At 33.9% G+C, this 22,007-nt stretch overlaps 1 protein-coding gene across 1 annotated transcript in view; it reads left to right on the forward strand.

The window, feature by feature from the left end:
* The window catches only part of LOC136842514 (putative neural-cadherin 2), a 147,872-nt gene that overhangs the window by 93,068 nt on the left and 32,797 nt on the right, over window positions 1-22,007 (forward strand). Inside the window, exons 4-13 of the mRNA XM_067109921.1 lie at window positions 4,372-4,487; window positions 5,980-6,144; window positions 7,523-7,651; window positions 11,311-11,488; window positions 12,034-12,178; window positions 12,978-13,066; window positions 14,916-15,229; window positions 17,531-17,707; window positions 18,915-19,320; window positions 19,887-20,089. Coding sequence (XP_066966022.1) covers window positions 4,372-4,487; window positions 5,980-6,144; window positions 7,523-7,651; window positions 11,311-11,488; window positions 12,034-12,178; window positions 12,978-13,066; window positions 14,916-15,229; window positions 17,531-17,707; window positions 18,915-19,320; window positions 19,887-20,089 — 1,922 coding nt within the window. The remainder of the gene's footprint in view (window positions 1-4,371; window positions 4,488-5,979; window positions 6,145-7,522; window positions 7,652-11,310; window positions 11,489-12,033; window positions 12,179-12,977; window positions 13,067-14,915; window positions 15,230-17,530; window positions 17,708-18,914; window positions 19,321-19,886; window positions 20,090-22,007) is intronic.

Consider the following 22,007-nt stretch of genomic DNA (forward strand, 5'->3'; position numbering starts at 1 on the left):
TTCCATTGATCTAACCCTTATAGCGCCATTTCGGTGAAATATGTTTACTCATAGGATTTTTCAAGATTCTGATAGATTATAACATAAAAAAAATCAAATGCTTGCATCTTTATGAAATAATTTAGCTTCCTCTTAGCATAAGACGGTAGAAAAAACGATATTTCACTGGAGTTAGGACTGCTCTTTTAGTTTTAAATTTCAGGACATATTATACTTTTTTTTACGGTGCAGGGTATTAAAAAAAAAAGAACCCAAAATAGAAATTCGAACATCGTAAGTTTAATTCCTTGATATTCTTAAAACGATATATACCAAGTAACAATATAATTTCGTATAGCACTGCTTTCATATGCAATGAAAAAATTGTAACAGGATTATGAGACCGCTTTCATCCTATCCAATGAAGTGTTGATCATTCCACTTCTTGAGCAATCTTCGCGCTTTCTTTGCCTTTGCCTGCTTCATTCAGAGAGGTTTTGGATTGCTAATCGGATTAATCTGAGATCTTATCACGCCATTGAATTCAAAGCACAAGACGAATATCCGCGATTAATCTGGGTACATCAAGGGAAACTATTTTCATGATAATATAGTTGAAATACTGAACTATTTTAGATAATGTGGCTGTCCTTTAAACCCTTTATGAAAGGACAAATTTTCAAATTAATGGAATAAAGAAAGAGAAATGGAGGAGAAAGAATGCTAAATGGCACGGATGAAGTTATCAGAAATGTAAAAGCTCCTGAGAAAGGGGCGAATTAAGTCATGAGAAATATCTGCAAATAAAAAAAAAAAGTTCTATTGAAGTAAGAGAAACGACCCAAAGGAATACAATGATGTGTAAAATTTGCTGTATATTATATTCTTCGAAGCCAAAACGGGGCAATAAGCATAAAACAAGAAGGAATGGCTAACAGATGGGAAAAAATACGAAATGCAGTTGCCATTTTACACTGTTTTACTGAGAATCTATGAAATAAGTTAATATAATTCAATGTGCGGAAATTCTGCAAGGAAAAGTTGTTTCATACGGTTTTTGCAGGGGTCGAACTCGCAACAAAATTGTCATATATTCCAATAGAAGACAACATTATTTTTATCCAATCCCTGGACTCTCTTGAGCGATATTGACACTCTTTTGAATGGAGCCTTTATTTCTGTCCCAGTTATAGACCTCCAAGATACGTTCCGAAAATATAGCTTGAGAAAATATGCAAAACCATAAAATTAAGGTCCCCACATTACATCATTTAAAAAAAATGTATAAAATGTATATTTATTCGCCTAAAAACAGTATTACAAAAATTGATGAATATTTGAGAATGGTATTCTTCTCTTGAACATATATTTTATTTTGCAGTAAACTGAAATTGTGCTTATTTACAGAACTCATTATTGAATCTTTAGATATGTTTACATTCTGAAAAAAAATATTGCTTAACATTTTTTAGGTGACTTTAAAAATTCTACCAACTCGTTTGCTGTTCTTGACAACTTCTAAAAATTTCAGCTGGACTGTCCCATCAGTGTGAATTAAAAGATCAATATTTCGAGAAACCTTTTTCTCCCTTTCATAGAACCCGTATGTCGATTAGCAATTCTAAAAAAAAAGAAAAATTATCACAATATAAAGAAAAAAAATTTTCAACCAATTTTTAACTTTCATTTCGTTACGGTACTTTGAAAGTACTTTGAAAATCACATTCTGTTAACAATGAAAAATACAGACTCTCGGGAGAGTGTTGACTAATTCGTGCGTAAAATGTTTCTTTTTTCATTATGGTTACATGTTAGATGGTGCGCCATTTTCTGCTTCAAAAAAAAAAAATCGTTTAGGCAAAGAAAACAATGGAGCTAGGCTTTGGAACTTTTTTTTAAGGCAATATATCTTCATTTTCCGGATTACTGCCGTAATTGGAAAGGAAGTAATGTTAGGTGATTACGGTTAACGTTTCTTTCATCAATTTTCACTTTTTTATTGTTCCCTGTAGTTTATTACTCCCATTCATTTCCTTGGTAATTAGGATTTTTTTTTTTTTTTTTTTGCAAAATTTCCACACAATAGTTGATCCGTTACTTGCACAAATTTTATCCATCTCTAGAGGTTGGCAATACTCAAGCTATCTTAATTGATGCGTAACACAGTTAAGTATAATGATCAGCACTAGTATTGGTTTAGTGTCTTTGTTATAATGCGCTCATTTTATGTACGAAAAAAAGGAGAAATTGTTGGGAGAGCATAGAACGAAACCTTATTCGACAAAAAAAAAAAAAAAAAAATCTACGAAATTTGTTAAGTTTCGTCGTTAGGTTTCTTGGAATTTAAAGGGAACATTATAATGTACTTAAAATTCGTTCGTTAAATAAAAAAAAACTTTAAACATAAAACTTGGAATACCACAAGCAACCTAAGAAAGATAAAAATGAAACAATGTGCTTGTACATTTTTTATTATCACAGACGCCTAATTAAATTTTTATATGAAGAGAACTATATATAAATGTAATATAAAACAAAATGACGGCGAAAAGGCATATAAAACACCGTATATTTCATAATTATTTGACACAAAACGCCAGATAATATTTTAAGATCTGCAGAAATTGAACAAATTATTCTACGCCTGTTATTTTATTGTTCCCCTTAATTCATATTAAATGTGCTCGTATAAATGACATAACTAAAAACTAGAAATGTTCTCTAGTCCTTAGCCCCCCTCTCTTTCTAGGGACCCAAAACTTTCAACGACTGTTCTGTCTTCCAGTTAACCTTTTACCACTAACTTCATCGTCTAATGAAGAAAATATGAACAATCAAAAAAACATAATTATACACTCTTTGTGTGTATCCACACCACAGTAAAACTTGTTATATACACAAGTCGGCAAATCACCGGACACAAATCAAAAAAGGTTCAATACATGTCAGTGACCTGCTGGTAACCTTAAATTGTACGACATACGGTTACCCATCACTTGCCAAAGATTCGTTCTCCACTTATGATCATTGCCCCTTATTTAGTAGGAAATTCGACTGAATAAAACCTGCGTCGATCACGAAAATACACAGAAATAAATCTTATGATTAATATGATGGTAATCTGATCTGTAGCAGCAGGTGTAGTAGTAGTTAAGTATACCTTAGTTTAACCAGACCACTGAGGTGATTAACAGCTCTCCTAGGGCTGGCCCGAAGGATTAGACTTATTTTACGTGTCTAAGAACCAGTTGGTTATCTAGCAACGGGAGCTACAGCTTATTGTGGAATCCGAACCACACTGTGCCGAGAAATGAATTTCTATCCCCAGAAATAAATTCCTCTAATTCTTCATTGGCCGGCCGGAGATTAGAACTCGGGCCCTGCAGAGTGCTAGCCGAGAACGGTACCGACCAGTCCAACGAGGGACCAGTAGTAGTAGTAGTAGTAGTGGTAGTAGTAGGGCTGGAGATTAGAACTCGGGCCCTGCAGAGTGCTAGCCGAAAACGGTATCGACCAGTCCAACGAGGAACTAGTAGTAGTAGTAGTAGTAGTAGTAGTAGTAGTAGTAGTAGTAGTAGGGTAACAACATTGCTAAAAGCGGTGATGACAAATTTTTATCATATCTGAAAAGTTTTCGATCTTTCGCTGACATTTTTCTTGAAAAATAAATGGAGCGTTTAATATGAAGCAGTAGCAAAAGGGCCTACAAAAAAATAAAAGCGGAAATAGCCTCTCCTTTTCTTCCATCTCCTTGGAGGGATCCTTCCTACACCCTTGACTTGCATAATGCTATTTCCGAGGGCCCATCGCATCTTTCTTCCCCGTGGCCTTAACCATAAGACTGAAGGTTCGCGCAGGCATCTCATTCGGCACCATTTAACTTTGCATGCGATTTTTCACCCGGGTTCCTTTGTGTTTTTCGTTTGGACCCAACTTTGTTCGTAGGATATTTGACCTAATACATGGCTTTGTTTGCTTACATGAGATGTAAAAGGAAGTTATAATAAAAAAAAGTTGATGTTAAGAAAATCTCCTTTAATCACAAATGTTCACTTTTCTCTATTTTTTTTGTCATATTACGTGATTATTTTTTATTCAAATAGATTTTGAGTGCCAAAACAGAATATTTTCTTAATATGCTTAACTACATCTGCTGAATTTTTGCTTTTCAAAATTTAAGACAAATTAAAATTAGGTTTTTTTTATTTGATCATAATTAAGTAAGTATTAATTTTATTCAAATACACTTTGAATGTTAACAGAGATTTTCTCCCATCATGGTTAGTAATATGGTTTAGATTTTTCCCCCTGTCACAATTAATTTATTATATTTCTGTTCAGAAACTTATTTCAAATAAGTCTCATTGGTATTTTCTAAATTTTATTTTTCAGCTAAGAGTGTATTTTACAGCATTGTGAGTGGAGGCTTAAATGGCCTTTTCTTGGTTGATCCACATTCTGGTCATCTCACCTTAGCGGCGCCTCTTGACTACGAAACAAAGAATTCGGTAAGTTGGGTTCAACCTCTTTTATGATTATATATATATATATATATATATATATATATATATATATATATATATATATATATATATATATATATATATATATATATATATATATATATATATATATATATATATATATATATATATATATATATATATATATATATATATATATATATATATATATATTCGTATTTACATATATGAAATTGCACTACCCTGATGTATGTGATTTAATCAGTATAGAACTGATGGTTGAAATTAGATCAGCCTTCCGGTTTGATTACAGGCTCTTGGCTTATTGATATGTTTTTTAAAGTTTAAATTATTTTATATCTAGCCTTCATATCATTGTCAGTGTTCTAATTCTAAATAAAGCAACAGACTAATATGCTGATTAATTAATCTAATATCCAAAAAGATAAACTAAGAGAGGAAAACTGACGGTAACTTGGTAATTCATTTTGGTCTTTGGTGTGAAAAGTAAAAGTGAAAGTTTAAAATAATTTATTAAATGAATTCATGAAAGATTCACTTGACAGAGAACTTAAGTGGCAGTATTTTGTGATTTATTTCTCTCTAATGATCTCGTTTCCCTGGAAAATTTTCGTTGATATTCTCATCCCGCATAATTAAACATCAAACAGATCAAGAATTGCTTTCATAAACCAGGTCCTTTCTTGAACACAAAAATTCATTTTATCTAGCTTTCGAAGGGAGCACCTCACTTCCTAGGCAGAATTAAGGGAAAGGGAAATCAATTTCATTGTCGTGCTTTGTGGGTTTTATTAAATCTGATATACACGGAGGATGTGTATTTAATAGTCTCTTTACAGTAGGCATTCCTCTAGACGCATCCACACAGTTTTGTTTATAAGATTTACGAGGACGGTATTAATTCCACGATAACTATGAACATCAGGGACAACATAACTTCAGGTCCCCGTAGGGAGTGGTGCCGTCAGTGAACCTTACGGGGTGCACTGTAGGCATTACTAAAGGTTCTTGCAGCGTCCTTTCGAGCCCTAGCTGCAACCCCACTCATTTCGTTTAGTGTACCACCATTCATATTATCTTTCCTCCATCTTGCTATCCACCCTCTCCTAACAGTTATTTCACAGTGCAACTGAGGTTTTCCTCGTGTTAAGCCCTGTCCACACTAGCGAGCACTGCCCGACGGGCAAACACTGTTCCCATAACCCGTTCCACTAAACTGACCGACCGAGTATGGAGCCAAAGGGATGCGATTGTCTGGTAACACTGCTTCAGGAGCGAGAGAAAATATAAAGAGCCGGAAGTGCCCGACGGGCATGCCCGCTAGTGTGGACAGGCTATTACACCTTTCAAACCTACCTACTCTCAATTTCCTTTCCAGCGCTGAATGACCTCATAGGTCCCAGTACTCGGCCTTTGGCCTAAACTCTATATATATTCTATTCCATTCCACAACTTCAGGTGACAATGTATATTTTGTCTCCCGATTCATCTACAGTACGAGTTGATAGTAGGGGCGATATGCGGGGAAGAGCGAGCGTTTGCTCAAGTCGTGGTGAAGGTCAGAGACGTGAACGATCTTCCGCCGACTTTTCCTCGGCCGCTGTTCGAGACCCAAATCACAGAGGAGGATGATCGTCATCTTCCGAAACCTATCCTTCAGGTAAGACAGCTTTGCTTTTGCCTTCTCAACTTTACTCTACCCTAGATATAATTCCATTCCTAAATTACTTTAAATTACGTGTGCATTTATGCTTGTTTTGGGTTAAAAGGCCTGCAAACGTGACAGTAGACAGTACTCTACATGGTAGCATCTCTCTTAGACAAGAATTACTCAATTTTCTACATAACAGGATTTCTATATACAATAAACAATGATTACAAAAAGATCATTCCAAGAGTTTCAACTGAATATGAAGACATTCAATTGAAATTATTCTTTGGATTATCTTTATGTAACCATTAATTGCATGAATATATCCTAATGTAAGTAAAGGAGTTCTGAGTAAATTCTTTTCTAAGGAAGATACCACCCATTAAAAGACTTGCGCTGACAGGCATGTAAACAAACAATAAACAAACATGTACGTTCAATTTGAAGACAAACTGCCAAGAGGACTGATAAACTCGTAAATATTGAGAAATAACTTTAAAATTTCAGACCATAAGTCACACTAATGTTTTTATGTGACAGCCTGTCCCTGATAATATCCTATTTCTAAAGGCTCTTGTTTTCTTTCGTTTTACTTGATTACTTTCCTCTTCTATGACTTCGTGCACATCACAGGCTTCTTATCCTTCCCCAGTAATTGTTACTATATAGAATATTAAGTGCCTGAAGTCAAAAGCGAATATTAATTACTTATTGTATCGAGTTGTTAAATAACTATTCATCAGAACGATGGAATTTCATGTATTAGGATTTCATTTAATTACTTCGTACGCACATACTCGAAAACTTTAGATAGATTCATACATTCTGATAGAAGTATATCTAGTTATAACAAATTTAATAAATATAAATATGAAAACTACCATACTAATGTGGCTTAAATTTTCATGTTGCCTCCGATTAACAGCAATAAACAGCTAGACACTTTTGCATTAACTGAAGTCTACTTGTGGATTTAGATAACAAACAGGATTAGGTCTTTACGAATTTCCATAATCAAATCTTATTAATGTTTTAACCAACTTATCTTATTTTCTCATGCATCCTTATCTAAAACCATTATCATATTCTTCTAAATCTCCGAAACCTCACATTTTAACAACTCTGACTTCCTTATGAATAAATTTCTTAAGCAAATATGTACCAGCTTTTGTTCCAGAAATTGTCTTACAGTGGCATCAAAATATTCAACAATCATTAATTTCAATTTAAACCTTATTCTTGAAATTAAAGATAAAAATATATACAAATTCGTGTGTACTAACTTATTTTATGAACTCATTTATACCACTGCTTGAAAAAAAAGGCTCGAAATAGTTAGTATAATTTTTGGAAAGCGAAATTCAGATGTTTGTTTCATAAATCCCAGGTTGCAGCCAACGATGGTGATGTCAGTGACACGAACCGACTGCAATATAGCCTGCATATAGAGGACTCACCTGAATCCACTGACATATTTACTATCACAAACAACACAGGACATTTATACCTTTTGAAAGTAAGTATGATGGTTTGTTTGTTGTTTCATTTATTCTAGATTTAGCGTTTACACACTTCTTCCTAGATTATCTTCATAAACTCGCGGTAGTTATAGTTTCACATAATTCTCTAGCGAATGTGTGTGTGTGTTTAAAATTCTTAAAAATTTTGTTTCTGTTAAACTTTAGTTGGTAAGTCTCTTTCTCTCTCTCTCTCTCTCTCTCTCTCTCTCTCTCTCTCTCTCTCTCTCTCTCTCTCTCTGTGCTCATGCAAGCACCATGTTTCGAAGGATATTCGTGACGAAAATGATCTCCTATTCATGGCTTGCGACCGAGTGAATGAAGAAAAATAGGAATGTGATCTGTATTCCTTCGTCATAATGCAGTATATCATGAGGAGATCTTCCGTGGATCTGTACGTGCCCTCATTTGTGTGGTATTTGTCAATGGAAAAGCATTATTATTATTATTATTATTATTATTATTATTATTATTATTATTATTATTATTATTATTATTATTATTATTAGTAGTAGTAGTAGTAGTAGTAGTAGTAGTAGTAGTAGTAGTAGTAGTAGTAGTTGTTGTTGTTGTTGTTGTGGTGGTGATAATATGTTCTGTCAAAAGAGGTTAGCCTCATCATCCGGATTGATTTAGTAAAATGTCTTTTCTGCCCTTCTAACCATTCTTCTCTCTTCAGTATTAATATTGCATAAAATTTTGCTATAATTTGTATTTGATTAGAAGAATCTTAAAGTCGTTCTAAATCTTACATTTATTTGAATTACGATTTTTAATAAAAATGTACAAATCTGAAGTCATTTATAGATGAATTATGATTTTTACGGTTATTTGTAGATTATCATTGATGCAGCTATTTTCAGAATTGTACAGCTGTTCCCAAGGCGTTTTAGTATATATAAAAAAAAACAGTGATCTCTTACGGCGAATAATAAACCTAAAAGCAATAATGAACATAGCCTCGGTTAATAAGTGAAACGAGGCGTGTAGATCCCGCAGTGTTTTAAACAAGCTCAAACGGTAGACTGGTTACTTCCATATTATTACGCGTGTTTTCTGAAGACCTTTGTTTGCAAAAGAAGTGTTGATTAAAATGTTTATGTTGAGTGTAGATGCGATTACTTCAAAAGCTAGTCCCAAAATCATTTTCACATTTTATGTATCAAGATATGAAATCATTCTGATTGATCAATCTGCATACTGATAAGTAAAAGAAAAAAAAAACGTTATTGCTACTAAATACCAGAAATGAACACTGCTAGTTTTTGAATCCAAGAAAAGCACACTGCGAGATAAATTAGATGGTTCCAAGTTTTATTAAATGAAAGAACTGGCAAAATTAGCTAACCATAGGAAGCGCTACTCACATAACTAAAAAAAAAAAAATTATCATACACATTCACCAGTTTGTAAAATGAAGCACTACCCGCAACGGTCGATAAATCTTTCACTGATAGTTCCCTCCAATAATGAAACTGCCGGCCGCCAGGCTTTAGTAAAAACTCTTCCACAAACTCAGACAAAACGGATGTCTAAGAGGAAACTTCGACTCAACTTCTAAGGTTATCAGGGCAGAAACAATTACAGATAAAACACACTGGTTCAGTGAAGGGCAGTGCGAAAGACGGTTCATCGTGCATTTATGGCTACATATGGATCGATAAAACTATACCATCCCTTCTTTTCTTTCGTCTTTATCTTGCAGACTTATTTTTATATATATATATATATATATATATATATATATATATATATATATATATATATATATATATATATATATATATATATATATATATATAATGTATATATATACATACACGGTGTCCATAAAATCTCTTTACAATTTAAAAAAATATATTACAAAAGTAAATGAACAGACAAATATATGAAAATTATAACAAAATGAGGAGTAGATATTGAAGTTTTTTTGCCTCATTTAATACACCTCTATATGGGCACCACCAGCTACATCAAGCCGATTCCCGATTTCTTGCTATGTTTGCTATAGCATGGCCTCATCAGTGGTGGCAATGTCATCAGTGATCTTTTGCTTAAGATCAGTGATGACCTGTATCTTTGTTCGATACACAATATCTTTAACATAACCCCATAGAAAGAAGTCCAGGGGAGTGATATCTGGTGAACGAGGTGGCCAGGGAATTGGGCCATCCCTTCCAATCCACCGGTCTGGAGATGCTTGATTTAGTAACCCACGAACATGCAGTCCCCAATGTGGTGGTGCACCATCTTGCTGGAAAATGATGGTTGGTTGAAGGTCATCTAGTTGTGGTGCCACATATTCATTCAAAAGGTTGGGGTAAACCTCTACAGTAATTGATGTCTTGGTGAAGAATAATGGACCAATGATTCGATTACACATGATCCCACACCACACATTCACCTTTGGATTATCTCGGTGAAGTTCCATAGTCACATGGGATGTTCTGATCCCCAGACTCTCACATTACGTGTGTTCAGTTTCCCTGAAACATGAAAGGTTACCTCATCACTAAAACAAACTCGGTTGTGGAACGTTTTCTCCTCAGAAACTCGCCCCAGCATGTCAACTGGAAACGCTTTTCATCTTGGTTTATCATTTGGCTTGCGTGCCTGCATGAGTTGCACTTTGTAAGTTTACAATCGCAAGTTCTTGTGTAGGACTTTGTGCACTGTTGAACGTGGTAGCTGTAAGTGCCTGGCAGCAGTACGGATGGACTTCGTAGGAGAACGATCAAAGGCTTGTCTTACACGATCGGTGTTTTCCTCAGATGTTGTTGGTCGTCCACTCCTCCCTTTATCCAACAACGTCCGTTACTCCATAAATTTCTTGTGCCATGCACGAATTGACGGACTTGATGGTAGATCTCTTCCATACTTAGTTCTGCAGTTTCGCTGATTCTGCGTACACGATTTTGTTTCGATAAAACATGACACACATTGTGCCTTTTCTTGAGGAGTCATTTTTTAAGGGTTCATTTAGCAGTACCTCTTCCATCAACAGGGTCCGTGAAATACACAAATGCAATTTGATTACAAACTCTGATAATTGCTGAGCACGTAGAACAAATCTAATTAAGATATCTCATCAATGGCTTTTGTAATATATATTTTGAGTTGTAGAGATATTATGGACACGCTTTATATATATATATATATATATATATATATATATATATATATATATATATATATATATATATATATATATATATATATATATATATATATATATATATATATATACACATATATATATATACACACACACACTATATATATATATATATATATATATATATATATATATATATATATATATATATATATATATATATATATATATATATATATATCGTCGGTCGGCGTGTCCATAATATGTCTACAACTCAAAATATATATTACAAAAGTCATTGATGAGATATCTTAATTAGATTTGTTCTATGTTCTCAGCAATTATCAATGTTTGTAATCAAATTGCATTTGTGTATTTCAGGTACCCTGTTGATGGAAGAGGTACTGTTAAATGAACCCCTATATATACTGTATATATATATATATATATATATATATATATATATATATATATATATATATATATATATATATATATATATATATATATATTATATGTATACATGATTTTATCTTTTTGCAGGCGTTGAATCGTGATGCCCCAGATGGCAGACCGAGATGGCATCTAAGGGTCACTGTCACAGACGGACTCCACACAGCCCAGGCCCTTATCCATGTCAACGTCAAGGACATCAATGACAACTCACCATACTTTCCCCATGACACCATCAATGCCACTGTCATGGAGAACTCTCGGACGGGTAAGTTCATCCATGTGTCAATAACAATTTATGTTTTAACTTATATTACAATACACATCTTTTATTTATCAGCCATATGCGAATTTGAAAATAGGATACTGAAATCGTGACTTATATCTATTAAAGGTTTTTATTTATTACGCCTGAAATGCATAGCACAAAACATCTCTCAGATTCAAGAAGACATCATTAAAATATTCCTTGTCAGAACCGAGATTTTATTTTGGAAATTACTAGTTGTCATCCGAAGTTACTATGTAACGGCCAGAGATACTGACGCCGGTAGATCCAAACTAATGACTGCAGTAATGACTAATTGCCTCAATTATTTGTGTGATACTCATGCGAATTTCCTCATGAGATGATACAAAAACTAGAAATTCCCTATGTGTGTTTTTGTTTCTTTCAATAGCCTGCAAAAGTAACTTTACTTGTTTATTTAATGGAAGCAATGCAAAGTATGGTATAAGATTTTCCTTAATTTTTATCATCGCTATAATGAGCCAATATCCTTCACCCCTCGCATATTTTTCTTCCCTTTTCAGGAGTGGAAATCCTGCGAGTGACAGCCCTTGACAACGACGACCCGGAGGAAGGGACCAACGCCGTCCTGTCGTATTTCGTGGAGAAGAACGTCATAGACGAACACTCGGGTCAGCACATTTTCAACATAGAGTCGCAAAGTGGCAGGTAAGTAGGGTCGTGAATGACTCAGGCATGAAGCCAGGCCAGGCAAACATTGCAATAAGTCCGTTGAGATTTTAATGCAGCATCATTCTTCCGCCTCATTTGCCCGAGGTAATGAGGAAGTGGTTTTCAACTCGAATGATTATGCTGTGTTGGAGCTTATTAATGGCGGGGGGTCGAGTTGGCGTAAACATATTAACGTATTCAGACGCAGATTTTAGAATTCAATGGGAATTCATCCGGCGTGCTCCACCCGCCGCTCTCAGGAATACTTGACTTTCCCATTTAAACTAATGAATCCTTAATATGAAAATAAACCAGCGGATTATTCTTGAATTGCATGATATGCGATTTTTCTAAGAGATCATAACCATTGTACGTTTTTATTTTGTTTACATGATCCTGATAAGAAGCTGTTTCTTGGATGCGACATTCCACGGATTTCACAATTGAATAATGTCGTTAGATTCAAAGATGGGAGATGAAGTGTTTCTTGTCTTGTGCAGCTCTTAATTTCAGAACTTTCAACTATGACACCTTAGGCTCTGAATTTTCGCTTTATTTAGTCAACTATTTCTTAAGCTTCTTTGCTTCTAGATAGATGTCAAGTACGCCTCAAACAAGGAGGGTAATAATTTTATTTTTCACTTACATACATAACAGTACAAGAACAACAAAGACTGCTATCTTCTTATATACTGACCAGCATGATAATGGATATATATTTTTTTATGCTATGACATTTGGTATAATGATGAAATATATAAAAAGTCCTAATAAGCGTTGTCTTTATTTTTCTCAGATTATTTACAGCACAGTGTTGCTTAGACAGAGAGAGAACACCGTTTTATGCCATCCAGGTGGTAGCAGCTGACGGAGGAGGACTCAAGGGTAAGTAGAAGGAATCGATGAATCATTGTTTTTTATATAATCAAGTTTTGTTGTTTCTTTAGTTACCTTTTCTCACATTTAGTTACCTTTTCTCACATTTGATACATTATGAAATGTTTCTTACCCATAACTCTTCTTATCTTCTCAGCTATTTATTGTTCCGTAGAGTCATTCTTCTCAGAATTCCTGCATTGCCCACATAAAGCACCGCGATAACTCGCACTGATATTTTCTCATCTAGATTTATTACTCCTATCTTCGTTGGTATAACCAAAGCAATTTAAAGTAATCAATATAATAAAGGGTCTCTCCAGTTTTCTCCATTTTTCACAATTCTTGTAGATTACAAGCAATGTAGTGATAATCATAACTTGTAACATGGAGAATAACCTAGAAGCGATATTCTGTCAAAAGCGAAGAATTAACAGCACAATATTTACTGATGTTAATAAGGCTAAAAGTTATTTTTTTTCAAGGCATTGTACCATTTATCGAGGAGGTCCGAATGATGAATATTAATTTCTTAAATTTCTGCTACTATTCTGTGAAGTCGTACGGTTCTAATTACCAAGAAAATCAAATGAATTTCAAATGAAAAATTCCCAAATCATATGCCTGATTTCATCATCTTACGCAACATGATTCCCACTAAGCATTCGAGTTTCCTAGATACCAAATCCAGCTTTGAGAATTATCATTAAAGAAAATGACACATTTTTCAGCGGTAGCAACTTTAATTTAAGTCAAGACGTTGAGATGTACTTAGAGGGACACTGAGCGAGAACTGTGAAGTTGTGGGAGTTAATCCGATTTGAAATGTGACGACGAACTTAAAATGTATCGCAGGAGAGTCCGTTTTTACCAAAAAATATTTAATGCAACCTATTTGTTAGACATCAAAATGATGATATTTTACGAAAGATGTCTTTATTAAGTATTCTTAAAACTGATGGTAAATTAGAGGGCCTCGTGGAAATCATACAGTTTTGATTATTCATTTCTTAATTTTATTATGAAGCTCTATTTGATTAGTGAATTTGACTCCCTGATGCGACGAAAAAATTAAGTATTTAAGCTCTTTGAACTAAGCAATTATTTATCTTTACAAAACCACCACGGTCTACATTATCTTACCATGAGACAGCCTTTCACATTAATCTTCAGAAAAAGTAACAACCAATTATAAGTTCTTCTCTGTTCATACATAAACCCAAAATGGTGATATATAGTGTATATATATATATATATATATATACGGGACGTTTCACAATATATATATATATATATATATATATATATATATATATATATCCTAAAAAGAACAGATTTATATATATATATATATGAAAATAAATATATATATATATATATATACACACACACATATGTATATATATCATTTATTATATATATATATATATATATATATATATATATATATATATATATATATATATATATATATATATATATAGTGTGTGTGTGTGTGTGTGTGTGTGTGTGTGTGTGTGTGTGTATATATTACAGTAAGACTGTGAAATGGGATTTCACGAATTCCCTAAAATTTTCAGGTAATTCGTGAAATCAACAATTCACTTCAGGACATTTGATCCCCGAGAGGCTAGTACTAAACACGGCGAAATATTGATTCATCTACAGTGCTTCGCCGTGTTGAGTACTAGCCCCTCGGGGATCAAATGTTCCTAATTGAATTGGTGATTTCACGAATTCCCTGAAAATTTTAGGGATTTCGTGAAATCCTTGGTTTCACAGTCTTACTGTAACATACTGTATACACATACATATAAATTAAAATCATAACCGTTATCTCTCATTTTCACTGAAACAGGGACGGGAACAGTGGTGGTGTCCATCGGCGACCAGAACGATGTACCACCAAGGTTCTCCCGTTCCGAGTGGCTCTTGACCATTCACGAGACGGTGCCGTTGAACACGACCTTGGCCCTGCTGACCGTAGAAGACCCGGATATCACCAACGATTTCGCCTTCCGGATCGTTCCCGGAAGTGGATACGGCTGGGAGAGGTTTCACGTCGTGCCCGTGGGAGATGGCAGCGGGGCTTTGCAGATCCTGAGGAAACTCGATTTCGAAGATCCCAAGCAGAGGCGAGGGTTCAAGTTCAAGGTGCAAGTTACAGATAAGGTAAGATTCGTAATGATACCGATGGTAAGCTTTCATTGTGTTGGAGCTGCAATAAACATTTCTTAACATCATTAATAGCTGACTATTATTATTATTATTATTATTATTATTATTATTATTATTATTATTATTATTATTATTATTATTATTATTAATAGTAGTAGTAGTAGTAGTAGTAGTAGTAGTAGTAGTAGTAGTAGTAGTAGTAGTAGTAGTCCTTTCGATGAACCATGATTATAACAAGGTCTTTCTTCCTCTTCATATTATTATTATTATATTATTATTATTATTATTATTATTATTATTATTATTATTATTATTATTAGTAGTAGTAGTAGTAGTAGTAGTAGTAGTGGTGGTGGTAGTAGTAGTAGTAGTAGTAGTAGTAGTAGTAGTAGTAGTAGTACTACTTTCGGTGAACCATGATTATAACGAGGTCTTTCTTCTTCATATTATTATCATTATCATTATCATTATTATTATTATTATTATTATTATTATTATTATTATTATTATTATTATTATTATTATTATACCCCTACCTGACAAAGGTTGCGACACAACATATCCCACCAAAGATTCGGTATATATCGCACAGAAGCCACCAAATATTTTTCCTTTACATGTTTATAAGGGGGCTATTTGTTCAGAGGTTAATGTTTGAAATCATGACCGCAATTCAGAACGATGAGTTTATTACTGTTGGAAAAAAATATGTATGGGTAAGCTGAAATATTATAATTAATGTTATTATTATTGTATTAATAATCAATCTAAATTTCAGCTGATGCTGAATATCCTCCCTTAAACTTGGAACTAATATGAATTTCAAGCATATATCTTATTTACATGACAAAAAAGACGTTGCATTTTATTTCCCTTTATAATTAGGAACCAATGTACATAATTCTATGTTCAGTAATTCTAAAAATGTTATTCTCGGCATAGTAGATACGAAATTACCTAGCTGTTAATAACCTAATCACTTGCGTATTCAACAAAAGTTGACTGTACTATCTCATTTATTTTTCATTTTCTATGAGGAATGGTTAGGGGAAGCTAGTAGGATATTCACTATATATTTTTTGGGGTAATGTAGAAAAACGTAAAAAATAAAATATCCTTATTTATCAAGTGAATGACTTACCATGACTTTTTTTATTGTTAAAGCTTTCTTTTGGAGAGTGAAAGCTACATCCCTATCCAAATTTGCATCTGTATATACTATATACTATACACATATACACACACACATATATATATATATATATATATATATATATATATATATATATATATATATATATATATATATGTATATGTATATATATATATATATATATATATATATATATATATATATATATATATATATATATATATATATATATATATATATATCATACAACAAAGTTACAGTCACTATGAAAGAGTGAAACAATGAGATGCTAAGTACTTTGTCTTATTACCAAGACATGGTACTTAGCATCTCATCGTTTCTCTCATTCCTTCGTGGCTGTAACTTTGCTCGTATAATCATCAAGTTTCTACCTTTTCGTGATTTAAAATCAAATATATATATATATATATATATATATATATATATATATATATATATATATATATATATATATATATATATATATGTGTGTGTGTGTGTGTGTGTGTGTAATGTGTAATAATATGACAATGCCCTCTTAACTTCTCGAATTATTCGATGCTTTTTTGGGTATGCTTGTCACTACAAAGCCGTGAGATCCAAGTGCAAAAATTGAACTGGCCGTGATGTTCGGTCGGGTTTAGAACCCGTGTCACCATAATCTCAAGGAGGTCACGTAGCCAGGTCGGCAACCTGACCTCCTTGTGATTATGGTGACACGGGGTTGTTTCCATGCGACCGGACAACACAGCCACTTCAATTTCTGGCACTTGAATCTTATGGCTTTGTAGTGACAAGCACACCCAAAAAAGCACGAAGAATTCGAGAAGTTAAGAGGACATTGTGGCTATTACAATTACATATGTATCTGGTAAAAGTGACCAGTAGATTCTACATATATCTATCTATCTATCTATCCATCTATCTATATATATATATATATATATATATATATATATATTTATATGTATATATATATGTAAATTTATATATATATATATATATATATATATATATATATATATATATATATATATATATATATATATACATACATATACATACATACAAAACCATACATACATTTTGAGGCGCAGCAAAAAAAAAAAAATAATGCTCGCTTAAAATACACCCTGCATTAGGGTGAGAAAGGATGGGACGACGACGCCCACCGAGCAGAGACGTGGGTGATCGTGGAGGTCGTCGACGACAACGACAATCCTCCCCGTTTTTCGACCCGCCACATCAATCTGACGCTTCCGGAGGACACCCCGGCGGGCTTGTCTCTGACGACGCTCTCGGCTTCTGATGCAGACAAGGTAAGGCTTGAATAGATCTCTCTTATTATTTTGAAAATTATCTTAATACGCTTTACACTATTGTTTTGTTATTCTGATTACATGAATATACGTGTGCAAAAGGTTGTTGACATTAGTAGAGAGTTACTGAATTTCTTTGGAAGGATCAAGAAAAAATATTGAAGTGATAATATATTAGAGAATAAAGTTAATTCTTTGTAATATTTGAAAACTAGAACACTTAGGTTTTTTCCAAGAAAGCATGAAAGAAAGAGAGAGAGACTGAGAGAGAGAGAGAGAGAGAGAGAGAGAGAGAGAGAGAGAGAGAGAGAGAGAGAGAGAAATCTTTGCAATAACACGGTTTGCAGCGTTAAGACTTCCTATTTCAGAATACTAATTTTCATTTATTTTCTGGCTCCTTGGTTTGTCTTTTAATAAAGTCCCAGGTGATAAAGGCTAGTTTATGACTGAAATGATGTCGGACATTAAATCTCTCTCTCTCTCTCTCTCTCTCTCTCTCTCTCTCTCTCTCTCTCTCTCTCTCTCCACCCCTTTTTGTTCCATAGCTGCGGTTCTCTATTATATCGTAAATCAAGCAATATTCTTTCTTTCACTCCTGTCCATTTTTTTAACAAGAAATAAATGCAAATCTACCCACCATTTTCTAGTTAAAGTCTGGCATTGTTTTGTATGCGCGCGTGTGTGTGTGTGTGTGTGTGTGTGTGTGTGTGTATGTTCACTTCCCTTTTTATTTTTCTTCAATAAAATTTTTCTATATGATTTTTCTCACACCATTTCCTAGGACATTCTGCTCCACTAAAGGTACATACTGTCTAATTTATCACCATATTGTTGGTTGGTTGTGGGTGTGCATGCATGCATACATACAAACATACACACATATATATATATATATATATATATATATATATATATATATATATATATATATATATATATATATATATATATATATATATATATATTATAGTCATGTAATTACTGTTATTTCGAAAGAAAATTGACTTTAATTAAAAATTATCTAAATATACAAATATTTCTATAACTAAGAATACATGTGAAAAAGTCAAGAAAGTGTGACATCAAATGACATCAAATAAAGTCCCTACTGTTTGCCTTGCTGTTGCTGCTAATGTTACCGCATATCACTGTGTCATCAAGTTTAGTCTTGACACATGTGAATGCCTGATTCTTCTACATTCCGAAGGGGCTCGCAGGTAACATTCACTACACGGTAGACACCACCAGCGACCCTGGCCGGCAGTTTGCAGTCGACAACAAGGGAGCGGTCCGTCTGAGAAGGCCGCTAGACCGCGAGAAGTCAGCGCTCCATCTGGTGAGGATCTTGGCAGTGGACGAAGGCCAGCCGCCTCTAACTGCCACTTCGTCCGTGCTCATCACAGTCACAGACATCAATGACAATCCCCCTCGTGTGGCCAACCCTGACGCCATATTCGTGCCCGAGAACAGCAACGGTCCAATGCATGTGGCTAGCTTGGAGCTAGACGATGATGATGATTGGGCCTTGGGGCACGGGCCACCTTTCACTGTCAGTCTTGACAAAAACTCTCCCAAGGACATCAAGGAATCTTTCTCCGTTAAATTTAATAATAGTAAGTAAATTTTGTTACAGGAATGATTAGTTATTTCTTTTATTTAGCTTTTTATTTAAAAGTTTACGTTAAAAATCTGTCACATGAATATTTTTATATATTCTTGAGTGGGCTATTTTACAAAAATTCAAGTTTTTGCCACAAAGACAGTGGAAATACAGAATGACAAATCGATAACAAATCTGCGTCGAAAAATGATCATGACTGTTTGTATAAAAATCAATGTTTTCTGTAGTGTAATTTATCTGATTACATTAGACGATCATATAAAGTTTTTTTCATTAGTTTACTTTTCATTTGTCATTTAAATGTTTGCCAGGATAACGTGGCTTATGACAATATATATTACAGCTCTAATTATTCAGTAGATTTTTATAGAAAAACATAACTATTACAGCTCATTCCTAGTATCTTCTTATAATTTTAAATACCAGTACCCTGTCACAGACTTCACCTGAAAAGTCATCATCAAAACGGATCACATAAAATGAACCCTAGTAATAAATTTCCAAGTAATTCGACTGTTCCAGGTTACCTAGATTTTTTTTCCTCTCACGTTCGTTCAGGAGGTCACGAAAAGGGCGGTATAGTAGTCGTGACTTCACTGAAGCCTCTAGACCGGGAGGCTTCTCCACTGCGGTTAGTCCCGCTTGTGATGGCAGACGCTGAGGGCCTCACCACCACTGCAACGATTACCGTGACAGTTGGTGACGTCAACGATAACCCTATGAAGCCCGCTGCAAAAGTGATTACTGTGAAGAAGTTCGTGGTGAGTAATACTTCGGTAGTAAAAAGTTAAGTACACCTTAGTTTAACCAGACCACTGAGGAGCTGATTAACAGCTCTCCTAGGGCTGGCCCGAAGGATTAGACGGTAATTCTAAGCCGGCTGTCAGCGGTGAGCTAGACTATGGCAATTGACGTTTTCCTATGTTATTTTACTTGCTTTACAAGAATTTAAAGTAATATTTTGTCGGCCGGCTGTAACTAAGCTGTCACTGACCTTTGAAGACTACGCGGCTTGAATTGCCTAAGGCAGGTAGGTCTAAGCCAGCATTCCGCGGCAATCCCCCCACCCCTCTATAGCTAATACGGCAAAATTGTTACCAGGAAACACCCCTAAAAATACCAACATAACGTACCCTAGAGGTGTTTATTGGTTACAATTTTGCCGTATTAGCTATGGAGGTGGGGGAGAGGCGGGCTTGGCGCGGAATGCCGGCTTAGACCTACCCTGCGTTAGGTAATTCAAGTCGTGTAGTCTTCAAAGGTCAATTACAGTTTAGTTAAAACCGGCCGACAAAATATTACTTTAAATTCTTGTAAAGGAAGTAAAATAACATAGAAAAACGCCAATTACCACAGTCTAGCTCACCGCGGACAGCCGGCTTAGAATTACCAATTAGACTTATTTTACGTGGCTAAGAACCAGTTAGTTACCTAGCAACGGGAGCTACAGCTTATTGCTGAATCCGAACCACATTATACCGAGAAATGAATTTCTATCACCAGAAATAAATTCCTCTAATTCTTCATTGGCCGGCCGGAGACTCGAACTCGGGCCCTGCAGTGTGCTAGCCGAGAAACGGTACCGACCAGGCCAAAGGAGAACTTAATGTAGCTCTTGTATTACGAAGGATTTGTTTTTATAGACTGGAGCTAGAACGCATTGAGGCAATTAGGGAAAGTAGGTCCCTCTTACTTCGCAGCTGTCGTTTTCTGAACGAGAACCTGTGCTGTAACACGCGATTGGTGAGGGTTATACCACTGCTTGAAAAATTGCATCATTAGTGCGGAAAGAAAATATCTCAGATAAATATTTACCGATAAATATCAATTTAGTTTTCGTATAATGTCTTTGATTCATCAGTTGTGTTGTTCATGAATTTAAAAGTTGATGAGTATTGAAGAATGAACAAGAGAAATAATGAACATAAAAATACAAACGCACGCAGTTAATCTCAGGACTAAAACTTTTTTTACCCCCCAAAAATACTAAAACAGAGAGGTAGTAAGAAAACCACTACCATATTGTTTAACCTTACCATATTTTAATTCTATATCGTCTTAGAAATGGATCGCAGGATTTGTTCTTGAATGAGATAGATAACCTATATAAATCGACAAATACAAAAAGAAATTATGTTAAAGTAGTTGATCACACTGAGGCTCCATTTCTAACCCTATGACAGTAAAGAAATGGAGCCTTAGTGTGATCAACTACTTTATCATGATTTCTTTTTGTATTTGTCGATTTATATAGGTTATCTATCTCATTCAAGAAAAATCTTGCGATCTATTTCTAAGACGATGTAGAATTGAAATATGGTAAGGTTAAACTATATGACAGTCATTTTCTTACTATATCTATATTAATATTTTTTAGGAGGGTAAACAAAGTTTATAGTCCAAAGATTAACTGTGTGCGTTGTATTTTTATTATGTTCATTTTTTCTCTTTTTCATCCTTCATTACTGATCAAAATATATATATATATATATATATATATATATATATATATATATATATATATATATATATATATATATATATATATATATATATATATATATATATATATATGTGTATAAATATATATATATATATATATATATATATATATATATATATATATATATATATATATATATATATATATATATATATATATATATATATATAATTTAT

The sequence above is a fragment of the Macrobrachium rosenbergii genome, chromosome 10, assembly GCF_040412425.1.
Source record: "Macrobrachium rosenbergii isolate ZJJX-2024 chromosome 10, ASM4041242v1, whole genome shotgun sequence".
In the NCBI taxonomy this organism is placed as follows: domain Eukaryota; kingdom Metazoa; phylum Arthropoda; class Malacostraca; order Decapoda; family Palaemonidae; genus Macrobrachium; species Macrobrachium rosenbergii.